At 35.2% G+C, this 26,049-nt stretch overlaps 1 protein-coding gene across 1 annotated transcript in view; it reads left to right on the plus strand.

Annotated features, from left to right (window-relative positions):
- Positions 1–26,049, plus strand: part of LOC118735696 (semaphorin-1A) — a 620,249-nt gene that overhangs the window by 393,618 nt on the left and 200,582 nt on the right. Inside the window, 1 exon segment of the mRNA XM_036465613.1 lies at positions 19,451–19,547. Within this exon segment, the coding sequence (XP_036321506.1) occupies positions 19,451–19,547 (97 nt within the window).

The raw sequence follows: 26,049 nt of genomic DNA on the forward strand, positions 1-26,049 counted from the left end.
TTCGACTATTCGAATGTTATGATACCAACTCAAGGCGCTTAAAGCTCACGACATCAACTACATACATGCCGCATGTACAGTTGTTGCTACTTAAAGCATGTTGATGCCTGCTGTCCTGTCTGCTTGCCTCTCTTTTTCACCCATTTGCCATTCATTTTACTTGTCGCTGCTTTTGACGCAGATATTAAAAGCAACTCAAACATTTTCGTTGGGTCAAAGTGAAATTAATAGCCATCGTTAAAAAGGATTCAGCAAACAGCGTCTGATAAACGATGCCGTTGTGGCTATGAGTGCTTAAAGGTTACACAGCTATTTTTCACACAGTTACAAACGTAATCACGAGGAGCACCTTAAAAATGCCAACACAATCATTGAAAACAATTTTGGCTTTGCAGTGGAGTTAACAAATTCGTGTGTGTGTGTGTGTGTGTGTGTGCGTGTGTGTGTGTGTGTGTGACGAAATTTCGTTTCCTTTGCTTATGCGTTACGTTGGCGCCATAGACTTCATATCTATGTATTTATGGACATTAGGGCTGGTCATTTTTTTTATACTGTGCTCGTATAGCATAAGAGGCTTCTACGTGTAATTCTAAGCAAATTTTCTGAAGAAACTATGGTTCTAAAACCAATTTGCAGTTTGCCAAATTGCGAAAATAGGTTGCGAAGAAAATGTGAAAATTTTCACTGTTGCGCCCGTTGGTGGAAACTTTAAGAAAAATAAAAGTGCAGAAATGAATTCTTCATACCAAAGTACCACTTATAGTATGTTTTTATACAAAATTGAAGCACTTTTAAATCGTAGAATCCTTCTGTGCTATACGCGCATAATCGAAAAAATCTCCCATACTAATTGAGCCGCCCTAATGGACATACATATGTACATACTTCTATACTACATATGTGTTAACCTAGCATGTAATGGGTATTTCACATGTTTACGCACACGTAGTACATATGTATGTTTGCATGCATTTATGTATGTACTTTTAATGGCTGCCATGCAGTTGAGTCTCACTTACCCAAAGACGCTATAATTACCCAATTTATTTAATAATTATTTAAGCTTTCCATTTCCACTGCTGCAGCTTTTAACTTTCTCAGCTCATATGTGTGTATGTATGTACATATAAATGTATGCTGTCAGTTGCACCATTAACTGTTCCTTAAAACATTTTCAGCAGCATAATTTCAGGCTGCCAAGCGCCTGCAGCAGCCATTGACAGAAGTTTTTATCGAGTGTGTGTGTGAGTGTGCTATCCCTGTGGGGAAAATCTCTAGTTCTGAACTGATGCGCTTCTAGTACATTTAGACCCAGTACTGGTTCGCGATAAATCTCTTTTGCATGCAAGCAACTGGCGAATTTAACATGGCGATGTCCTAGGAAGTGTCAATTGCCCCCCGCTGCATCCCTTTTTCGATAGTTCCGAACTAGTCCTAAATTCTATAGTTCCGAACCAGTTCAAAAATCGACAGACGAAAGAAAAAAGTATCATGATTTTTCAATCTATGTGTTTCTTCCGTGTGTGCGATTTTAAGTTATATTGTAAGAAATGTGTTTTCAATATGGAATTAAATTTGTTTGAATGATTGTAAGAAATGTACGTTTACATACCTTTAGCTGTAGCTGAGTTAGCAGAGGTGCTCGCTGTTATTTCTTAGATTCCAGACGGTCGCAAGATGTTGAAATGTTAACACAAACTTTAGTTTTGTATTACCAAGCTATGAAAAAGCATCTGCGAAGCGCAGAATAGAAGCGTATTTGAACGAAAAAGCCGCCGAACACATATCTATGTAAAGTAAACAAGCCCCCGCTGCATCCCTTATTCGATAGTTCCGAACTTGTTCTAAATTCGACAATCAAGATCTAGTTCGTTCTGCATCCCTTTTTCTATAGTTCCGAACCATTTCTAAATTCGTCACTTTAGATATCGATTTCTATTGAAAAAAAAACTGAAAAAATTAGTATTTCAAAAGTACCACTTTTCGCCGATTTCGGACTGGTGGAGATCTAGTTCATATCGGTCTATTTCCTTTTTGGCGATAAAGACCTAGTACGGAACTAGAAATTTGATTCACTAGTCCGCGGTTTCCCTGCACGGATTAAAGAGGCTTTATATGTATGTTTGTAAATAAATATTATGTCTATAAAATATACTGCAGTATAATTATGTAACTAACTTAAAGCTCTGCTGCGTTGCGGACTACCTCAAGCAACCACAAGAACAACAACAACGACGATTCTTTTTTCATCCTTCTTACCTAAATCTATTGCCGCACTTCTCGTTTTTTGTTTTTTTTTTTGTTTTTTGCAACTGTTAATCCAAGTTGTTTAATCCTTTTTTCCACCTACACAGCAGTTCGAGCGCCGCTCCTCAGCCAGCAGGTGGCTTTAGTATGAGCGTCTTCAGTGTTCACCGAGTGGATTTAGCACGACAAACACGCGCATGAAAATTATTATTTATGACCATTGGTTGGGTGGAAAAGGAAGTGAGATAAGATAAAGTTTAGGCAAACGTGTAGTAAACAAATAACCAGAAAATACAAGAAATAAACAAAATACCTTTCGCAGCCTCTTTGCATTTAGTGAGCTAAACTGGTTCTTTGTTTGCTATCCTGCTGTCGGTTTCGGAAATGCGCAGTGTCGCTTGTAGGAAATTTAATTTTTTAAATAAATAACTTCGTCACGAAAAAATGCTCCAATGAGTATTTGAGACATAAAAATTTAAATATCGTTTTCATGAGCCTGCTGCAAGTGTATCTTAAAGTAAGTGTCAAATTGAGTTCAATGTCCCAACAAATAGAGCTTTAAAAAGAGTTTTGTTCTTAAAAAATACCCCCGCATGGTATCTTACGAATCTATATGACTCGGAACTCACACTCAATTCAGTAGGGGTGTAAAAGTTATCCCTGCATAGTTTAACTACGTTCTGGACATCGGTCACTAGGTCGCCATTGTTGTTCTTAAAGGAGTTCGCCGTGGTCTTGAAAACTTCCGTTAGTCGCATAACTCGCTGGTAAAATTTTCGCGCGTTTGTCCTGTCGGCTAGCATTTCAAGCTCTTCGCACTCAGTATTTCGACCTCTCTTTTCTCATTGCGGCAAATACGTCTCGCTTCCTTCTTCAGTTCCCTATAACGGTCCAACATGGCTCGCGTTACGTCTTTTTTCTCTGCGGCTTCTTGACATTCCCCATCGTATCAGTTGTTCTCTCGGGCTCGCTGAAATCCAACTACTTCTTCGGCGGCGGTACTTGATGACCGGTAAATGTGGTTCCACTGCTCGCGTATGTCGAATTGTTGGAGAGTGCTCTGAGAGAGCAGGTGTGTGAGTCGAGTGGCGAATAAATTGGCCGTGTGTTTTGATTGCAGCTTTTCGACATTGAGCTTTCCTAGCACTGTTGGGCGCACATTTTGTGCTGCACAGAGGCGGGTTCATATCTTGGCTACAACAAGATAGTACTCCGAGTCGATGTTTGGCCCTCGCAGTGTACGTACGTCTAAAACGCTGGAAGCATGCCTTCCGTCTGTCACAACATGATCGATTTGGTTTCTCGATTTTCGATCTGGAGACAGCCATGTAGCTTGGTGGATGTTCTTATGCTGGAACCTAGTACTACATATTATCATGATTCGGGCCCCGGCGAAGTCGATCAGCCTCAGGGGCGACAGTGGCGCCAAAGATCCCTTCCTTGCCCATCTTGGCATTAAAATCGCCGAGCACGATTTTAACATCGTGTCGCGGGTGGCGCCTCGTCCTTCTCTTCCGTCGGGGTATGGGCGCAGATGAGCGAGATGTTGAAGAATCTCGCTTTGATGCGGATTGTGGCTAGACGTTCGTCCACCAGGGTGAACGCCAGTACTCGGCGGCGGAGTCTTTCTCCTACCACGAATCTAACGCCGAATTTGCGCTCCTTTACCTGGCAGCTGTAGTAGACGTCGCAAGGCCCCAGACATTGCTTGCCTTGCCCCGTCCAACACATTTCTTGGATGGCGGTGATGTCAGCCTTTGTCTTCCCGAGGACATCAACCAGCCGGGCAGAGGCACCTTCCCCATTAAGGGTCCGGATATTCCAGGTGCATACCTTAAAATCATAGTCCTTTATACGTTTGCCGTGCCGCCTTCTCACTTTAGCTCGCTCCCAAACGGGTGTTTGGTTGTTACCCAGAGGATACGTGGATATAAATATCCGTACGATATGAGCTGCGATTTGAACCGTACACACAAGAATCGCTTCTGGCCACTCCCAGATGAATGGCAGTCACAAGTTTTCCACTTCTGCGCACGGAACCATCCTCCGCTTTTATTTACCATTCAGCAAAAGCTGGAGCAAAGTTTTGTTATAATTTGTTTAAAAAAAAAAACCTAAGGTAAAGTCGCCCTAGAAATAGTTTTTCGCATTTTCTGACAATCGTATTATTTTGCATTGTGACTCTTTTGAAGACGGTGTGCGATATGTTCACAAGAATACCTCCCTCCATAAAGCTTAATTGTATGGAAGCAATTGTTTTATAATCGAAATTGCAACTCCCTCGTGGCTCGTGTCTTCTGCATAAGACATTATATATTACTCAATGAAAATCCCTGCTCCATATAGGCATTCCATATTTAGTCTGTTCGTAAAAACAAACAAGCCCGCCAAGAACCGGACCCCTACCGGAGTCCAGTCACTGCCACTTGGTGGCTGGTTAACTCAGTTCTTCGGCAGTCGCTTTTTTCTCAGCCGGTAGTGCGTTTAGGATGGAACTGTGTTCCTACAGCCTTTCTTTCCAAAATCCCAAGGCAAGGCAGAGTTTTCGTTGTAAAGATCTATTGGTAATAAATCGAGAAGCACGTTCAAAACATCCTTTAGATCCGACCTAATTACACCCGTTACAGCAAAAGCTGTGCTAACTTTTGAATTGTGCTTCGTTTTTTTAACCACGAAATTCTTAGTAAAGGCTGGCCTGGCCACCACATCAGCGCCCCATAGAATAGTATGGATGAGACTATATGTAGCTGTGCGCATCCAGAATACAATTCATGGTTTCTTTTCTTTTGGCTGTATAGAGAGCCACCGGGACTTTTTTTGACGCTCTTCAATACTCACTCTTCAATTAAGTTTGGGGTCCAGAATATCTGCAATGTAATTCAGGTAATTTTGTTGTATTTATTTGTGAAAAGCGTAGAGCAAATTTTCTCATCAAAATACGTACACATATTCCTAGTTGTATCTTTGTATTTACGTCACTGCGCAACGTCCTTGCTGTTCCGCATTTTGTGTGGGAAGGTCAAAAGAACTACAACAGAGCGCATAAGAGTCCATCGTCCAGTTAACAGCAACAAACTAAAGCCAACAACAAAAGCAAAAACTGCGAACAGAATTAAAAGATGCAAAAGTACCACAAAAAGATAGGCAACTGGAATAGCCATTCGAGTGGACAATGATGGCGGCGGGGACAACGTTAACCAAAAGAAAATAATAAGAAAAATCTTTAAACATGTGCGCACATGCAATGCAATCAAAAAGAAAACTTTACAAGAACAACAAAGTTAGCAAGAGAATAAATATTTTCGCTAAATAAAAATAAAGCGAATGAAATTGTAAAAAACCTTGAAAAGAATGGCAAACACAAATGAAAATGTGACCTTTTCTGTTTATCGCGCTTAGCAGTAACTTGCAGCTGCTGCTCGTTGGGGTCAAGCTTTAATTTCTTTATTTATTTGCTTCTTTTTTTTAGAACAAGAAATGCTGTCACTTTGGTAACTTTTACGCCTACTACACCGATATCATTCGTAAGCCGGTTGTCATAGTGCGCGCAGCATTCGTTTTTCATATAATATTTGTTTTTTGTTGAAATTAAATGCAAATCCGCAATTTCCTACTTGTTTTTTTAGACACTTTTTTTTTGAGTCGCACGCCAGTTTCTTCACTTTCTGCGTTATTTCATTTGATATACAAACATAAATTTTTCTGTTATAAGTATATTTTTTTCGACTATTGAAGCGGCGGTAATGAATTTAAAAATCAACATGGCGAATGCAGCGGAAATTGCGCTTGGCTGGGAACGGAAATGGCTCGTAAATGTATACTTTAATATGTATTGATACTGAATTAAAGAAACGTGTTAGGCAGCGGTTTTAAGTTAAGATTTAGAGTGAAGGTGAAGGTGAAGGTGCATATGTAGATGAAGAAAAGAAGAAGAAAAAGATAATGAAAAAGATGAGGATGAACATAAAGATAACGATAAGAAAGGATAGAGAGATGAAGAGATAGAGATAAAGATAAAATTGATGATTAACAGGGCAATTATGGCAAGTCTTTTGAAAGGGAATTGAAAGACGGTAGGCGAGAAAGATTGAAAGATTTTGATTATTATGGCTCGAAGGTCTTACAAAAAAGCTTCCTTGTCAACTTTTATGGTGAAAAGCTCTTTTGATGGAAAGCGCTTGAGCATGTTGCATCATTCTGCTTTCACTGCGACTGCATTGGTTGAGTGAGAAAATCTCACTGGCGTGGTTCGAATGCTCGGGTCGCACAATTTTTTACTTCCTTTATTTAATTGAGTTTGTGTTTTTAAATTTAATATACTTTTCACTTTACAATGCCATTTAATTTTTAGAAATTTATTTTATGTTGTTTTTTTTTGTACTCGATTCAATTTTCGTTAAATTTTTAGATTTTATTGTTTTTGTATTGCTTAGTTTCATTAAATTTTAGAAATTTATTATTTAATTTTATTTAATTTATTTATTATTAATTGTTTTATTTATTATTTATTTGTTATTTTAATGTTTAATAATATTTGCTTTTATAAATATTATTGAGCTTTGTACCGCGATTTGTTTGTTAGGAAAAATGCAAAAGGCAACAGAGGCTAAGCGGTAATAGTTATGCTGCTATTTCGGAGATCACCACATATCATCAGACTTCCTTCGCTAGAAATTAAAAAGAAAAAATATTCTTATTATTTTATTTATTTTAAGAAACTCTTTATTTTACTCTGTCTTTTATTTAAAAGTTTTAATTTTTCTATTTCATTTTTACTGCTTTAAAAACATACATATATATTGTTTTTTAGAAACTTGTTTTATATTTTTTTCTGCTATTTTAAATTTAATGTTTAGATTCTTAATTCAATTAGAATTCTTAATTCAATTTACTTTTAGAAACTTATTTATTTATTTTTTATTTCATTATTTTCTTTTCCTATTAGAACTTTCTATTCATTTTTACATTTGTTATTAAAAAAAATAAAAAAAAATTTACTCATATATTTTTAGGAACTTATTTTGTTGCTCCTTGTTTCCAATTTGTTTATTTTTAGCTTAAATTCCTTTTAATTTGTAAAATTTAGTGTTTTAAAAAGAAAAATACTTTTTTAATTTCAGACACTTTTTTTCTTTTTAAGTTTCTTTTATTATTGGGTTTTTAATTTGAGTTGCTATAAAATTTCACTTTCTTCGTTTTCAAAAGTATTCTTTTAATATATATATATATATAAGTATTTTAAGAAACATTTATTTTTTCTTTTATAACTTAATTTTTTTTTAGTTTTTATTATTAAAAAAATATGTATGTAAACATTTTTTATTTCATTAAATTTTTAGATGTTACACTTTTCACCTCACTGCATCCCCAACTTAACTCACCTTATTTCACCTGCCCTGACTTCAATTCACCTCATTTTCTTCACCTTAACTCATCTCAAATCAACTCAACCCATCTCAGCTCAGCTAAGAAATCACAAAAAAAATGATTTTTGAATTAAACAGCGAATCAAATCACAAATACTTAAAATTGATTTCTTGTTTTGTTATTTGATCAGTTTAATATCTCTAATTTGTTATGTTATGTGATCTAATGTTATGTTAAATTCAGTAGATCCAAACATATGTACAACTATCAGGGTTATAATAAAGAAATGAATCGAGGACAATTTGTCTTCGGGGGCGCACTCATGTTCTCTTTCTCTCTCTTCTCTTCCCCTTTCCTGTCATTCTTCGTATATGTGCATATGTATGTAAATGAAAATAGCTTCCTGCCCATCTACGAGTGCCCTTTATTATTTTCATCTACGCTTGCGTGTCTGCGTATGCGTATCCTCTCTTCCACTTGCATAGCTCCCCAAGTGGCAATAAGTGCAAATAACATTCAAGTAACGGTAACGTTTTCTGCAAGTACCAAAAACGAACATCAACCAATTCCCGACTGTCCCGACTAAGTCGAGGTGGTCACTTGTACCTAGATATGTAAGTACGCCTTGTATTGTCCGCATTGAGGGGCCGGGGTCGGTCGGTCACATGCACATCGCTTGTACATTCAATTCCCGTTCGCAATATTACGCTCGGTTGATTTTCATTTTCCGCCAAGTAGCAATTTTTTCGCAATCATACTTACTGGTGGTGGCGAATGGCTTCTCCATGTAACAACAAACATTCAGCATTCATATACCATTTTTTTTTTTGTTTTGAGTTGATTTCATTTTCTTCATTTTTATTATTATTTTGCCTTGTTCGCTCCCCAAATTATCCTTTGTGTTCATTCAGGTTTTTTATTGTCCTTACCGCTACTGTAGTACCACTATCGCGCATCTTTAAGAGCGGCGTGTGCTTCTTAAATTTTTAATTTCACTCAACGACAACGGTAATGGAGGGCAGCGGCAGTGACGCTGCTTCGAAAATCACATCGCTCAGTTGGCGTAGGCAAAACGGTGCAGGATTTTTTCCCCACTTGCCACCCTTCGGCGTCTCAAACGCCCACAATTTGTGGCTGCTTACTATTTACTTTTTTCGTTTGTTTCTTGCTACACAAATTTCTTGCTACTTTTCTGGTTGAGTAAATAAATAAAATATTTCTTATCAAATATTTACAAAACCAGCGCGTTTGTTGCGTCCATTTCGTGCGTTCTCTGCCTCGCATATTCACTTATTTACTTACATCTGTACATTCATTTATACGCACACGCATATGCTTAAGTGCGTCACCAAAAAAATCGAAATTCTCACGTAGTTATTCTCTTTAGTAGTGCGCACGCAAATCCTTAACGAAATCACGCGCACACACCAGCTCACGAAGTACTTAGTACTTGTACGCACATCGCGCAGACACGCATGTAAACATGCACATAATTTAGGATATTTCACACTTGAGGTGTACAGTTAAGCCACGAGTGTGTCATCGCGGCACGAGCAAGCGTCGAAAGTTTGGTGGTAATCAACAACATGGCACACACACATACATATGCTTGGATTAGCGCAACGAATGTATGGAAATGTGGGAAATTCCCATAGCTGCAAGGCAATTGATTTAGAAAGTTACGAGTAAGCTCTATATTATGCAATAAGAACCAAACAAAAAAAAAAAAAACTAAATAGCAATAAGAAAAAATATGTTAAGGATAATTTTCATGGTAGCAAAAGAAAAATGCGCCTTGATGCGATGTAGCTTAGCTCATCCATTTGGGATCGTAGATCGCCGACGTGTTGGCAGTGGAGTTAAATCGGTGGTTTACAGTGCAGTACAAAGGCACCTGTCTTTCAACTCACCAAAGTTTTTCGAGGAGGAAAATCTTTCGTAATACAATTATCAATTCTGACAACTATCTTGAAAGCTTTTTTCTGTCTTTCGAAAGGCTAATTGAAAGATCTGCTAACGAGGAGGTCTTAGCGTTTCTCTGTTTGTCTTTTAGAAATAAGTTTTCTAAAAATTTACTGAAATTTAAGGTGTAAATATATATATATATATATATATATATATATATGTATATACATATATATTTTTTTTGAACAATAGAAACTAAATCTTTAAAGAAAACTAAATGAAAAAAGAAAAAAATAAAATAAATTTAAAAAAGCAAAACAATGATAATAATAAATAGAATAATAAATTTTTTAAAATTAAATACAATTGAAAAATGTGTTTCCTTTTAATACAATGGAATCTAAAAAAAAGAAAGAAAATATTAAAAAAAAATTTGCTAACAATTATCGAAATTAAAAATCTATATTTTCTTTTCAAAATAATATAATTTAAAAAATATGTATATATATAAAAAACAAAATAAGTTCCTAAAAATTCAATTAAATTAAAAATATATTTTTTTTTTTTTAAAAATAATAATATATTTTCCTTCTAAAAATTAAAAGAAAAGTAAATAGAAAAGATTCATTAAAAAACGACAAAATGTTTCTCAAAATTAAATGGTAATAGTTTTTTTTTTATATTTTATTATATTTATATCTAACATAAAAAAAAAATTAAATAAGAAATAAATAAATTTAAAAAAGGAAAAATCAAATTTTAAAAATTAAATGCAATACAAATTTTTTTGTAAAGCTATATAATTTAGTTCTTAAAAGAAATTTGAAATAAAATGATAAAAATATAATAAAATCTAAGTTAAAAAAAAATTAGATAAACAAATAAAAAACTACATTAAATAAAAAGATATGTTTCTCAATATTAAACGAAATTAAAAATTCTTTTCTTTAAAATATAATCCGAAAACTAAAAGAGAAATATGTGCATTAAAAACTGAAAACAAGCTTCTATACATTAAAATAAATAAAAAATATGCATTTTTAAAACAAAATTGGTAACCTGATAACTAAAAGAAAATTTATTAAAAAAAGAAAAAATTGCATTAAAGAAGAAAAAAAATGTTTCTAAAAAAGGAAAAATTTTTACTAAAAAATATTTTTTTGTAAAAACAACAAAGTTAAAAAATTAAGTTGTAAAAAGTAAAAACAAATGAAAATTACATAAATTAATAAAAATAATGATAGTTTAAAGACATGCTTGTATTAGTGATAAGTAAAAAAAAAAAGAAAAATCGACCGCCACTTCCGCCTCATCGGGAAATTGGTTAAAAATTGATTCAAAGATTTCATTACACATGGGTGAAACTTAATAAAAGCAGGTAAAAATTAAATATATGTAGATATTTTAGTTTTTCGCTGGGCCTGGGATCGAGCCCAGGTTCCGACTAACATCAAAAAAAGAAGATCAACTTTTTTTTCTAATAACGTTCGTCCCTCGGCAGGCAATGGCAAAACTCCGAGTATAATTTTGCCATGAATAGCTTCTCATAAAACATACAATCGCAACATCAATGCGCATGGCACAGATCGGAGGAGAAGCTTGGCCAAAAACTCGCATAGTTCTTTTGCCGGCAAGGATGATATCTCAGACGGCGTTCATGATGGTTTTAAGCGGATTAAGTCATTCCAAATCGAAAAGGAAGAAGGTGTTAACGAACAAGAGACGGTATCTGGATCGACAAACTGACTAATAGAGACGAGCGTCATTTTTACGACTTCCTCCTGCATTGAAGAATGGTAAAAAATCTCTCCTTATTGCTTAGGACACACCGAAAATTATTATTTTCTTCAATACGAGATTTGAAAAGTGTATACTAGCTGCCTTATTCTAACAAGGTCACAAATCACAGCGCATTGCTATGATGATTTCTATATCGCCTTAAAATATGCCACAAAAATTAGATTTCAAGTGCTCAAGAAATGAACAAAAAAATTTAAGAATTTATTTTCCAGCGGCATATTTTGAGGCGCAGTAGAAATCACAATATTGATGCGCTGAGTGTTGTGACTTTGTAAGAATATGGATGTAACTGGTTAGCGACAAGAAAAGAAAATTTGTTCAAGGTTTTGATGTTGCATACTTTCAGGCATAACTGATTAGCACCTGTAAACGCGTAAACCACTTTACACCTGCTGAGAAACTAAAGTTTTTCGGGTTTGGCGTGAAAAGTTCAATGGAATCTTATTATACTTCTCTAGCGGTATTATAACCATTTGGTTATGCTATATTTTTTACAAAAAAAAAAAAAAAAAATATTAATTTATGGGCTTCGGAGAATATGTACTAGCCCCAATATTGGATTTCAATTTAAAAAGCGTTTTTTATACTTATGTATGAGTTTCTCATTTATTGATTATTTTTTTTTTTTGGGTATTCATTGAAACTTTGCTACACACTCACTTGCAGTGCTATCGCCCGCTGATCCTAAATATGAATGACTGATTGTACTGCATCATTATTTTTACATCACCAATCATATCCACAAAACTCACCATGTCGTTAAGTGTACGCAATGGTCCTTGAAATGTGTAGCACGTCGCTTCCAACACCAACACTAACAACTTCTTCGACAACGCTCGCTCCCTCTAGGGTACCAAAGAGAGGTCAATTTAAGTGAACTTTTCATCGCCAACAAAAAAAAAAATCATCAAGCATCAGCAGCAAGTACAAATACATTTTGTCAAATGTTACACAGTTTTTATGAAATTTTGCGCTTTTTGTTTGTGCAAACATACATACATGACTAGTAACAATTTACACACATTATTGCGTCCCGAGGTTGTATGTACACACGAATACGCTCCACAAAGCAAACATTTTATACGCATAAAAATTTCCGTTTTAACGGCATTTCAAGGATTTTACTTTTCTGATCACGTTAGCGAATCCTTTGTCATTTCCTTTAATGTGACGGCGGTAAGGCGCGTTGGCGTATAACTGCGTATGTTAGTGTATATACATATGTATGTGGTCATAACGCTCATCTTGCGTGTGTGTGTGTGTGTGTGTGTCCCAGCTTCATTTTCCCCAAGTGTATTTGCTTTGGCGCGTGTATGTTTGTGTAACGCGCTCCATATTAGTACGTAGTAGGTATGCCAAAATATGCGGAAAATTGTGATCCCAGGATTTCGGGATATTTTTTAAATAATAGCGGGTTGCCAGGATTTATCCCGGGATTCACATTGAGAATGAATATGAGTAAAAATCCAATAAGTGAAATCAATTAAAATCAATTAAACATACCATTTAATACAATTATTTAAAATTTACGTTAAACTGATTGTAAAACTCACATATTTACTAATACGGACAAATCTTAACTCTTTAAAAGCTAGTGTTACATATATGTCACGCTCGAATTTCACAGACTAATAGTGTTGTTATGCAAATTTTTATTACATAACAAAGATTCAAGAGTGTTACATATATGTTTCAGCTCGTACAGACACCCCAATATAGAGGTCGAAACTTTTTATTATGGGTTTTTGTACATATCCTCACTTTTAGTATCCTCCAAAATTTGGTTCCTCTAAATTTTCCCTTTTGCTTTCGCGTTTAATGAGTTAATGTTATACATTTTTAAATTGTATTTAAAAACCCATGCGATTGAGGAACGCATACACTGGCGATCAAAAATGAGTGCATGGTGTTTTTTGTCAAATATTTAAATTTTTTTTGTTATCTTTTTATAAAAACCCCACATAAGTCAAACTTTCAAACTACAAAAATTTACAAAAATTCTTATCTAAATGTTTAACTTTTTATATCGGCTATGTAATAAAAAAATAAAAGAAGAAGCACAAAATAGCGGATTTTCGGCCCACCCTACAGCATACCCAAAATTTTTCTAAAAATTCAGATTAAAATTTAAAAAATTTTGATACAAATAGTATTGATTAATAAAAAAAAAAGAGTTAAATAAACAAAAGCAAAAACATATTTATTCTACTCCATAAGGAAATGTAGAGTTTTTTACAATTTTTTTCGCAATTTACACAACATTTGGCTGGTGTACGAGTCAAACGGACCTCAGATTAGGATTCAGCGGTTTAAAATACATGTTGGAGGTTGGTGGTTTGCCGGTTTGCCGGTTTATTATTGCACTTTAAATGCGGACATAAGAGCAGCAAAGTATTCCGAGCGGAGTCTTCTAATCTTGACCTGAAGTAATTACATACAAAAACCTGTTGATGAAAAACATCTCTCGACCTCAACATTTTAGGCATAACTGTCAAAAGGTAGCCATAAGCCATATTAAGATAATGACCCCTATCTCCTTCATTACAAAATATTTGAACTTCTTTTACCACCACGTCGGCTAAATTATAAGTTTTTTTCGATTTGAGAAGTTAGGAGTAGATTAATTTAAACAAATTATCTAGGTTTTTCCGAAAACGCTTTGTTTCGTTTACATTAGCGACGCTGTAAGTCCATTCATTTAAATCTTCTTTAAAAAAGGCTCAGGGTGGTGCAATTTAAAAGTACAGTTTCAAGCTTTGTGTTCATTGTAGTCAAAACGCTATTTTAATAAAATAATAGTTCAAGTTCTTAAACAAGTTCTTACTATCAATTCGATATTTAAAATTTTTTGGGATCCCGGGACGTCAAAAACACTGGGATCCCGGGACTGGCATCCCTAGTAGGCACCTCCTCCATTTTCACATTCCGAGAACGATGTTTTCCCAATAGACTGCGGCTCGTGTTATGATTCGATGTAAGCTAACAGAAGAAGAATGAGTAAAAGCGAACTCTCTATGCCATTTGTTTGCCACCATTTTTTATGCGACACTTAAGTAAGCGGCAAAACGGCGGAAGGTGATGAAATACTGCGGCAAAATGTGTAGATATGTTATTGTTGTTTTTACAATTCGGTTTGGCAAGTTCGACGTGCCAGGCGATTGGCGTCACCTCGTAGAATACTGAAAGTTTGAGTATATATATGTATTAATACATAAATACAGTGGCAGCATTTATCATAAAGTCGAATGCATATGGGTGGCTCGTAAGCGTATCCTTTCTCCAAAGTCATGCGTTTGCGATATCGTAAGTCATTTCATTGTGTGTATGGATAATACTCGTACATACATGCGTTTATATGTATATAGTTAGCGGTGTTAGCGCGGTTAAGATAGTAAATTAAAGATGGTTTTGTGTAATGGAATGTTTGTGGTTATAAAATTCAGTAGACGGAAATTAACAGCTGAATTTGTTGAATCATGCAAACGATTTCATGTCGCCCATTTGGCAATAAAATGAAAATAGTGAAAAGTAAAATCCAAATAAAATTGCAAATCTGTGCTATTAAGTTAGCACATGAGTTCGGTTTATGCGAAGGATGTTGCCAGACTCGAAGTTTTAACTGCAAATTACAGGTTTTTACACAAGCTTACAGTTGTTTAAATTGCCACCTACTAGAAATTATTTTGCGCGATTTGAACGAATAAATTAACATTTCTCTATCGGTTTTTTGTAAGTAAATTTTTAAGAAAAAAATTACCGATGAAGGAAAACGTTTCCTCACTCGAACAAAAAACAAAACCGAAAACTAGGAAATTCCAGCACTCTCTGGTATTTTAAGGACTAAAGATTTTTTAAAAATACTGCTTCTCGAGATACTTAATTTGAGGTATCGAATCACGTGCTCAATAAAATTAATTAAGCCATTTGCAAAAAATAATCAAACTGAATTTCATTAAAACAAAATATAGCTTACAGGGCAATTCTGACTCGGGTAGTAAATGGTTTTTCGTAAGACAATCTTTTTTGATTTATTTTCTTTTAATTTTTTGATTGTATTTTTTTAAAGAAAAATATATATTTTTAATTTCGTATAATTTTTTACCCTTATTTTACGTAGCTTTTCTTTTTTAATACAATTTTTTTCTTCCTTAATTTACTTTTTAGATGTTATTATTTAAAAAAATTGCATATATTTAATTTCATTTAATTTTTAGGAACTTATAATACTTTGTTCGTTTTTCAATATTTTGTTCTTTTTTTGTTAAATTTTCTTTATATTTTTAGATTTTATTGCTTATAAGAGAAAGATATTTTTTAATTTCATTTCATTTTTACAAACCTATTTTTTTTAGTTCAATAAATAAATTCTTTTGTTAATTTCATTTTCTTTTAATTTTTAGATTTTATTGTTTCAAAAAGAAAAATATATATTTTTTTCATTTCAGTTTTAAGATCCAATTTGCCTTTTTTTCTTAATTATTAATTTTTTTTAATATTTAGGTCTTGTTTTGAAATTAAAAATATATTAAATTTTTTTTTTTTTTTAAAGTACTATTTTCTTCTTTTAACCGACTTCACAAAAAAGGGAAAGGTTAGATATCAATTCGTCGGAATAGTTTTTTTGTTTTTTTTTTTTTTGATGTATGTTACCGCATGCCTTTGGACCACATTAACCGATTTTTATAATTCGTTTTTTAAAGGAAAGGTGTTACCTCATAGGTGGTCCCGTATTAATTTAGTTGAAATCTTATCATCGAAAATCTTTGCTGAAAATACAGTTTTTTTCCACGGAAATTTACAGTTATTTTTTTTTAAATATCTGGCAACACTGGTTGCAACAAATATTGGTTGAGTAAAGAATGATTATGATTAGAACAATTTAAATGCCAATAGAAGCTCTACGTACATCTGCTATCCCTTTACTTCATACTCAAAGTTTTTAATGGAGGCATCTGCAAGTAGAAAGATTTTTTGACATAAACATTTTTTATCGGCTCACTCTTGCCTGCACTGTACACTCGCCTAGGAAGTGTTCAACTGTTTTTTTTTTATGTAGACCTACGCAGACAGTCGTCAGTTTAAAGGTATTTCTTGGCTGATTTCTAAGTATGTACCACATCTGTCTGGTAATTCTATACGACCCTGTGTAACTCAACCTCTCTTCGAATCAATCAGAAACCGAAAAAGAGGAGAGTGACTGAATTGTTTTTCTGTCTAGCTATCCGAGAAAATATGCTATCGTCGGTGAGCGATATTTTATTTATTGTCTTACCGCCTATTTAATTAAATTTTCCCGATATATAAAGCACGAACGGTCTCAAAAAGTCCCAAAATTGAAAAAATACCGGAAGATTCCTTTAACAACTCTAGAGTAAACCGAGAATTAAAAAAAAAGAAAGTGAAGAATTTCTTCTTATTTGACTAGGTTCCCATCTGTGTGCCAACCGACGGCAATTGAAAATGTCAAGTCAACGGAGCCGCTGTATTTTAATTCGCTGCACTATGCCCATGGCGTTGTAAAACTCATACAGCTCATCGTTCCATCGTCTGCGGTACTCGCCATCGCCAACGCGTAAAGGCCCGTAAATCTTCCGAAAGATCTTTCTCTCCACTTTCCCGAAAGTATAACTGTCAACAGTGTCGTAGGTGCCAAGGCGCGAATGCGCTGATTGTTTGACAGCAGATACTTCGCCTTGTCCTCGTTAACCACCAGACCAAATTGCTTTGCTTCCTTATCCAACTCGGAAAAGGCTACGAACAGGTTAAAATTAAGATTGGGATTGAGATTGAGATTGAGGTTCGAATTAAAATCAAGATCAAGATGAGGAAGATTAATGGCAGTTTGCACCATTTATGGTTAGCACTTATCCACAGTTAAACATATTTACCGGCGTTACCGTCTCCATGCATATAACATCAAAACAGTCTTTCAGAAAGCTGAAAGCTAAAACTTTTGGCAGGAAATTGCACTTAAGGTCAACGAAGATCAAAAAAAAAAAACGAGTGGATCAAATCTTCATCTAAATTTGGGTTAAACCCATTATAAACGTATGCGATTAAGAGCTGGTTTATACACCGAACTTTTGTGTTCAAGTGGTTTAACGTAAAATGTGGAGAGCGATTTTTTCTTAAGAAATTTTATCTTTTTACACCTCCTGTTAAGTGTCTTTTTAACCCTTTTTGGAGTAATTTCTTTAAAAAAGGTAGTTAGAATATCAACAGATAGTTCTATTGTAGTTACACATATCTTGTTTTGAGAGAAATATATTAAATATATTTAGTTGACGTATTTTAACCTTTTTCTCAGTGCAGCGGGGTAATCTTTTAGTAACAGTTTTTAACTAAAAATTTAACCTCAATTCGCCAACTCAAGAGCCACCTTATTCAATTTCTTTTGTACTAAGTTAAAACATTTTATTTCCAGTTAAACTGCCCCTCATTAGTTAGTCTAATTGTATGTAGTAATGCCGTCGCTGCGCTGCGTCCGCCAACATTTGTTCTATTCATCAATGTTTAATGAGCACAAGCAACAAAAAGCATTCTCCCGCGTTCTCGCCGCTTCCTCTATTCATACCATCACTTTAAGCCGCATCCGTTTTTCCATACACCTGCAGTGTATTTAGCTACTATCTATCTATCCATATATCTATAGAATAGGACCTTGTGACTTTTCAGCCATTAAATTGCGCTATTGTCACGCAATTCTGTTGGTACCTCTGTTTCCTGTGCGCGCGCAGCATTCGTTATTATCATTGCATCAAAAGTGCTGCCCGACTACTAACCCTACGCTTCGTACCGCTGCACAGTGCGGCCGAATTCCAAAAGTGCGGTGAAAATTCGAGAAAATAAAGTTTCTAGATAGGCCTTTTTTGACATTGAGTTGACTAAAGGAAGCACCTAAGAAGCGAAAACTGTTAACTGTGACGACCTGTTGTACCCTAAGTCCTATCTTTTTATTAATTTCTAGTGTGACCTTCTCCCAAGTACAACATTAGAGAATAGGAAACCAAAAAAAAAAAAAAAAACAAATGGATTCTACGTCTGAAGGTTAGTAAAATACGTTAATAATTTTGTGAAAAATAATACTATAACAGAAATTTTTAAGAAATAAAACTGCAAGGGTATTTTTTTCGCAACATAATGCTGTCGAATGCTGCTTTTAAACCTGTTAGAGTTTACTTAGGAAAGTATTAGCTACAGAAGAAAACAAAACTCAGGTGGTCATCTCTGCTCCTTATATTTTTTTTTATTTATTTTTTTTAACGCTTATACATATTAGCTTCACCTCCATGTAAAAATTTCGAGCTTTTTAATTAGATTTCACAGAAAGACTTTGAGTATGCAGTTTTGTGGCCCATTAAATTTAAGTATAATAAAATGCAAGTTTAAAGAAGCTGGGACATACGGCTGATTTTTGGAAATTTTTTTTGTTGAATGTTTTACTCATTTTCTTCATATCATCGAACATACTTCGTATGGAAGAAAATAACTGGCACTGTCAACAAAAAAAATCTCAAAAATCAACGGTAAGTCCCAGCTACTTCAAACTTGCACTTTGTCACACTAAAATTGACTGGGCTGTAAAACTGCGTACTCAAAATCTTTCTAAGAATTCGAATTAAAAAGCCCGAAATTTACAAGACGTCTTACTGGATCCGCCATGTCGAATTTTGCAATTCTGACAGCGGATTCGTAATTAGCGACTTCGGAAACCCCCTAGTACGAAATTTCGAATCAATTATTTAAGCCCTAGAATTTTGGCCGCACTTTTGAATTTTGGCCGCACTGTGCGTTGCGCTGAAAAGTCCAGTCTTTGGCTTGCCTACCAGTGTGCTCTCTAGCCTGTGGCCTCCACCACACTTTGCCGCGGCGCTGTGATGCTGGCTGCGATGACTCATTGCTTTTGTTAAATTTAAATTGCCTAATTAAGCATTGCTGTATGCCAAATGAAAACGCTCTTCACAATGCTTTCATTCACACTATGCCAGCTGGAATACATACCCTACGTACCTTATGCTGATACATATTTAAATACTGTATTTATCTTTGCTATTCTAATTTTTGTTCTATACTAATTCTTTCACTTTCCCTTTTGTTCCGTGCATCCGTGTTTTGCGCGTTGTATTTGCAGGTCCTGAAGATGTGCTGAAATTTCTCGGAAACGAAAGTGTCGTGGATCATTTTAAGCTTGTCACAAAGGATGGCAACAGTCTGCTGGTCGGTGCCAGGTGAGTAGCCAAGCCAAGTCAACTTTTTGTTGGTAAAATATATATATAGTTAGGGTATGTATATATACTTAGTCATCGTTGTCGCATACTCTGTGTCAAGTGGGGCAACGAGTGCTGTAAGTGCCGCATTGGGGGTGTGCGTGCAGCAGCATAACAAAAAAAAAAAACAAAAAAACAAGTGAAAATAGGTTAACAAAGGCGTCCGTTCGCATGGAAAACAAAGCTAAAAAAAAACAAACAAGTTTATGAAATAAAATGAAAGAAAGGGGCGCGCGAGCAGTATGCGGCGGCCATAGAAAGTGCTCGGAAAATGTGTATAAAACAGGAAGACACTTGAAAGTAAAGTCAACATGCAGAGCACCGGGTACGGTCCGGTGCGGCCAAGCAGCCAGCCAGCCAGCCAGCCAGCCTAACCTGCCTGCCAGTTATGTATGCAGCTTGTGAGCTGTCCCGCACAGTCTCACAGGTCGCTGAAGGCACACAACGAACTGAATGGTGGCATCGTACGCACGCACACAACTCCAAGTCCGGAACTTTCGACTGTTACTTGTCAAAGCAGTTGCTGCCACACACAACAGTCAGTAGCCAAGCAGTGAAATACCTGCGCGCCCTTACCACCTACACTCTCCATTCAGTTGCTCGTCCTTTCTCCTGCAAGTTGATATTTTGGCGTCGCGCTGCTGTGCCATTTTTATTATGTTCTTCACTTTTCCTCTGCTTGTTACTGCTAGCGTGAATTTCCATTTTTCCGTTGTAGTGCATATAAAAAGTGCGCTTGCCAGAAGATATTTTGCTTCACTCGTTCGCACTGCTGCTGTTGCACCAGCAGCAGCATTGTCGCTGTTGCCGCCTCCACATCCCCCTTTTGCTTTGTTAATTTGGCTATCGTTGCTAGTAACTGGCAAGTATGTCTTTAGCTTGCTTTGGCCTGTGTCCGCTGTCATTTGCGTTGCCAGCCGCCAGCCGCCAGCCGCTCGAGAAATGTCAACGCAACGAGGCGTTTGCGCGTGCACTTTGTCACACTTTTCCTTTGCCAACTGCTAGGCGGCTGCTTTTTTTCTGCTTTGTAGCTCGTTCGAGCTCCTTTTATGTAAATACATTAGACCTTGCCTCCTAACAAGCAAACGTAAAAATTTCGCTGTATACCCCTGAGTTTAAAGTAAGCAAGGCAATTTTTTTTTTGCCGAAATCTTGGGGGTCACTTTTTTTTTGTTTATCGGTGACAAGCTACATACAATCAGCAATATTATTTTTTTCTTATAATTTTACTGGACTAACCTCAATACTTCCTTATCAAAAGTTTAATGATTTTCGGTGAGCTTTAATTTAATGACATTAGGGTGAACGTTGGGGGTGATAAGTACTGAGATTTGGTGGATAAGCACTAGAACGAGGTACTTGAGGTCAATATTTTTATTTTTCCAAAAATTGTCCTATCATAACGAAAACGTCGACATATCATACTTCAAGATCCGACTATAAAGGCCGAAGATATGATGAAAAATGTAAAAAGATGTTCGGCAAGCAACAAAAAAATTCGAAATCGCCTTCGAATCGAAATACTTCCTTAGCAAAAGTTAAATGATTTTTGGTGAGGTTTAATTTAATGACAGTAGGGCGGTAAAAACTTGGCCGACCAAAAAGTAATAAAAAATCGAAATTGCCTTCGAATCGAAGTACATACGTACTTTCTTAGCAAAAGTTTAATCATTTTTAGCCTGCTTCAATTAACTGACGTCAGTGGTGGCAGACAAAAGAAGCGATATTTCATACTTTAAGTTCCGACTATAAATACTGAAAATATAACGAACATGTATAAAAAAAAATTCGAAATTGCCTTGCAAAAATATTTTAGACTACTAAATAAAATAAAGTTAGGTTTAAAAAAGAAAAAAAAATTTAAATTACAATAAAGCAAAAATAAATAATAAATTTTTTAATTAAATGATTAAAAAAAAAAATATTTTCTTTTTAAAATAATAAAATTCTTTTTACAAAAAATAAAATTAAGTTAGGAATAGAAAAAAATTAAATCAATAATCTTAAAAGTTATGTAAATAAAATTAAAAATATACATATATATATATTTATTTTAAACAAAGTAAAAACCAGATTTTTCCCGGTATGGTCTAATGTGCACACAAGTTTTTCTGCTAAATTAAAAAAGTAAAATAAATTAAAATATAGCAAAAATAAATAAGAATACATATTTTTAATAAATTATTAAATTTTTTTTTTTAAATAATAAAATCTAAAAATTAAAAATAGGAAAAGAAAAAAATTAATCAAAAAAAGAAGAAAATAATACTTAAAAATTAAAAAAAAAAAAAAATATTTTTTTTAACAAAGTCTAAAAACGAGCATTTTCCCCGGTATGGCCTAATGTGCATACCATTTTTTCGCTTACCTTTTCGGCCTGTCCAACTGTTGTTATAAAAGTTGTAAAGTGAAAATTATGCAGCTTCTCAAGTGACGCTCTGTTTACTGAATATTTCTTTGCAAAAGTCGGCACAGTGGGAGTGCAGGTCATACAACTACTAACTAAATACATACAGTTGAATGTACAAGCTTACACAACTCATTGTCCAGTATATTTGCATGTACACATAACTCATAGCTTGTCTCATTCGCAAAATACTTGCAGTTTGCCAGTGTCCCCAAACTCTTTTCGTCCGCATTTCGAGTAGAGTAGATTTTGTAATATTTAATTGCATTCAGAAAACAGAAAATTGAAATTTGAAAAGTTAGGAATGGCAACATAAAAAGTTCTATGCACACATTATGTATTTCAGTTTCCTTCTTTTTTTTTGCTGTACGAGTTACATTTCTGTCATTGCTTTTAGGAATATATGCATTTCCATTCTTAGTTTGTGTGCGTTTATCTATGTATGTGTTTGTGTAAGTGTTGCTGCGTGTATGGTTTTGAGGTAATTTCCTGGAAGCAAGAAAGTTCATTTCCAAAGGGGAAAGTGTTTATTTATATGCGGGAGCGACAAAGTGCAAAGAGGTAGTCATATCAAATGGCAGTATACACGCAGTGGTGATACATATCCACAAATATTATGTGACATTAAGTGGGTGGTTGCAGTTGAATATTTTAATGTAGGCAGTGTAGATGTGCTCACTCAGCACAATATACTTAGTTACTTCATGAGCTATAAATTTTGTAGTGTAAAATTTTCGTGATTTCAGGATTTTTTTTCGGGATCCCGAAATATCGGGATCGATTACGTTATATTCGCTCTTGTGGTATTTCTAAATGCTTATATCCATATAAAAGCTTGAAAATATTTTTCGGGATCCCGAAATTTCGGAGCATATTTCGGGTTTATGCTACATTGGCTCTTTTGGTGTTTCTAAAAACTTATTTCCTTATTTTACAAAATCTTAAACTTCATGTCGGGATCCCGGTAATTTTTGGTAAATATTTATTTGTGATCTTTCTCGGATGTATCTATATTTTCCTTGAAGTTTTAATGTGAAATAGGATTCTTAAAATTGTCAAGATTTCCCATCTATTTCATAGTTAATTTATTTTCACCTTACTGTTCCGGAACCCTTTTCGAAAGCTAGCGAAATATATGTAGATTTTGGTAAAAATTATTCGGTATCCCGAAAATTCGCTAACGATTTCGGGATGTCGTGGTATTCGCCCTTTTGGTGTTGGTAAGTGCTTACTAATATTTTACAAAGGCTTAAAATTTTAATTTCGGGATCCCGATTATTATCAAAATTACTGATCTTTTTCGGAGTTATCTTTGTTTTGAATACTGTTCTTTGACCTTTAAATCTTGCTATTTTGCGCGCCCCTTCCACCTGAATAACATTGATCGAATTTTGTAGTCCAGTAGAATTCGGATGGAGGGTTCAGTTGAAAAAACATCCGCCGTAAAAATTAGATACTACGAAGCGTTCAATAAAATCAGTGTCGTTCCACTCCTTACGCTGACATTTTTCTTGAAGACAAGCGAAGGACAGATGTAGTCAGATTTTTCATAAATGCTTGGACAGTTGAATGAGCACAGGATACGTCCATGCCCGTACGCACATTCTTTCCATAGGCTCAGTTTCCTCAACCCCAGCGCACTCTCAGAAGCACCTTCCTTAATAAAGGCATGAATCGGTGGCTTAAAACAGATGACACGTAGCGCTTCCGTTGGAAAATAACGCCGGCTTTTCTTTATTAGATACGGCATCTACAAATAAGGACTGTATATCGCCACTCGCCACCTCGCTGAAACCACACTATGGTCCTATTACAGTAGTCTTTTGGCAGATGTTTCGGTTTCTTTCTGGGACCGATTTCGCTTGCCCTCATCCTACTTTTGGGTAGCTGGTTATGCCCGCTGCTCCACCACCACCGAGTCAAAACAAATTCTGTGTTTGGATTCTTTCGGCTGAGCGGCAAACAGTTTTTGATCGAGCGAGGGAGTACTGCAGCCCGTGCTTAGTAAAGACTCCGTCGCCAGTTGTCAACGCTTTCTCTGGAAGGGCTCAGTCTACCAGTCGAGGTACGTCCGTGTAGTCCTTATTTCCTAAGTCCTGTGAAATCAGGTATTTGCCATCCGAGGCTTTGTTCATGCCATCTAATTCTTAGCCTCACCCACCCAGTCATTGCTCAAGAGAAAATCCCAAGAGGAAACACCGCCCGACTGTAGGGAAACCGATAAAATCCGGTACAGCGACCTATCGAGGGGAAAATGGAAATATTTAGTCCGCCATGGTAGATCCCCGAGCTGTGGTAAGGTCACCATTACTCCCTGATTCGACCCAGTGAAGCACTGCAGAAGCACAGTCCGTTAACTTAAACTGCAAATGTTGTCCAATAGGTACAGCCCGCTTAATGTCATGGATTGAGGGACACCTTGAGAGTGATCACCCTACAGAAATATTAGAAGCATCCTCTTAGATGGTGGGATACTACTGAGTATGGAGCAACCTACAATTCGACAATTTAGCTCGAAAGATAATCGCCACACAAGAGTGAGCAAGTGCAATGGTTGTTTATTACCGTAGTAGCAGCGGTAAAAGAGCCTATAGACAATAAAGAAGTTCAGGAATTCATACCAATCCCTCTGACAGAACTCATTGCGAGTGTGCTACTAATTTTCTTGTCGACAGAACCACGACCACAGAATAAAATAAAATTTATGACCCAAAAGTAATAAGGGAAGTGTAAAGATTGAAGATGGGAGGATTGGGAGACACGAATTCATTCATGTTTAATCAGATCAAAGCTTTAAAGGAATTTAATTTTTTTCTTTTCAGCTTTCATCGTCTTGAATAAGACAATCAGCCCTGTTCGGCGTTTCGATTCCAATCAACATTTTCGGAATCGAAATGGATTGGTGTTCTTGATTTCGATTCCAACAACATTTTTTCGATTTGAAAAGTTTTCACTTTGACTAGTCGGAAATAAAAGTAATTAGCTAATTAAACCCAAATATAATGCTGTTTGTCAGCGAAATATTTTCTTTCGAATTTTCATAATATTGAGAGAATTTATAAGTCGTTCTTGTTCTAATCTGTATTCAAATACTTTGATAAATCTTTATCTTAAAACTGTTCGTTAAAAACTACTTATTTAGACAAACAACGCGAAAATGATCGTAATGAAACGGATGTGTTCTTGATACCGCTTCAGCGCATGCGCAGTATTCATCGAGAGGTTCCATATTGTGCTAATGGGCACAAAAATCGAGCATATGCCAAGGCGCTCCTATGAGCACAAAGTTGACAAGCATTTTATATGGAAGAAAATGCGCTACAGTCTCCACAAAAAAAAATCTAAAAAATCAACGTTAATTTTTAGGTACTTGAAACTTGCACTTCGTTATACTAATTGAATGGGATACAAAACTGCATACTCGAAAATTTTCTTAAAATTCTGAATAAAAAGTTTGAAGTTTTGATAATTTTTTTTTTAAGTTTAATTAATTTTTGTGAATTTTGTACAAAGTTTGCGAGATTGATTTATATTGGCTGCATTTCTTTATTCATTCTGAACGTTTGGAATAAACTTTTTTGTTTATTTATTCTTTAGAACGTTCCTGATGATATGTTAACGTATATTTCAAACGCATTCTGTTTATTCCGGCTGTGAAATGTCCGGAATGTATAAAGAAACGCAGCCATTGTTTTTTGTTATAGAATGAGCTTAAACAAAAATAAACGATGATGTGGTATATTTTGAATATTGTGAAAAAACTAAATTGCGAATACTTCTGTGAGTTACTATGTGTTTGAATAATTCAAAAATTTACATTTGTAAACTGCGGGCAACTTAATTCCTCATTTCCCCTCCATCTGCAAGCGCCTGATGATCATTTTCGCTCTCGTCTTCAGCATTTCTACTTGCCATTTCCAGATCGTGACCATCCTCTTCATTCATCGCCCACAGCAAACGTTAATAAGTCGGCTAACAAACCTTGCAAATATCTGAGGGGGATATTCCATAAAAGAACCTCTTTTCAATATCACAAATGGTGCTGAGTCTATAAAG

This window comes from Rhagoletis pomonella, unplaced genomic scaffold, assembly GCF_013731165.1.
Source record: "Rhagoletis pomonella isolate Grant_MI unplaced genomic scaffold, Rhpom_1.0 Rhpom_scaffold_00003, whole genome shotgun sequence".
Classification (NCBI taxonomy): Eukaryota; Metazoa; Arthropoda; class Insecta; order Diptera; family Tephritidae; genus Rhagoletis; species Rhagoletis pomonella.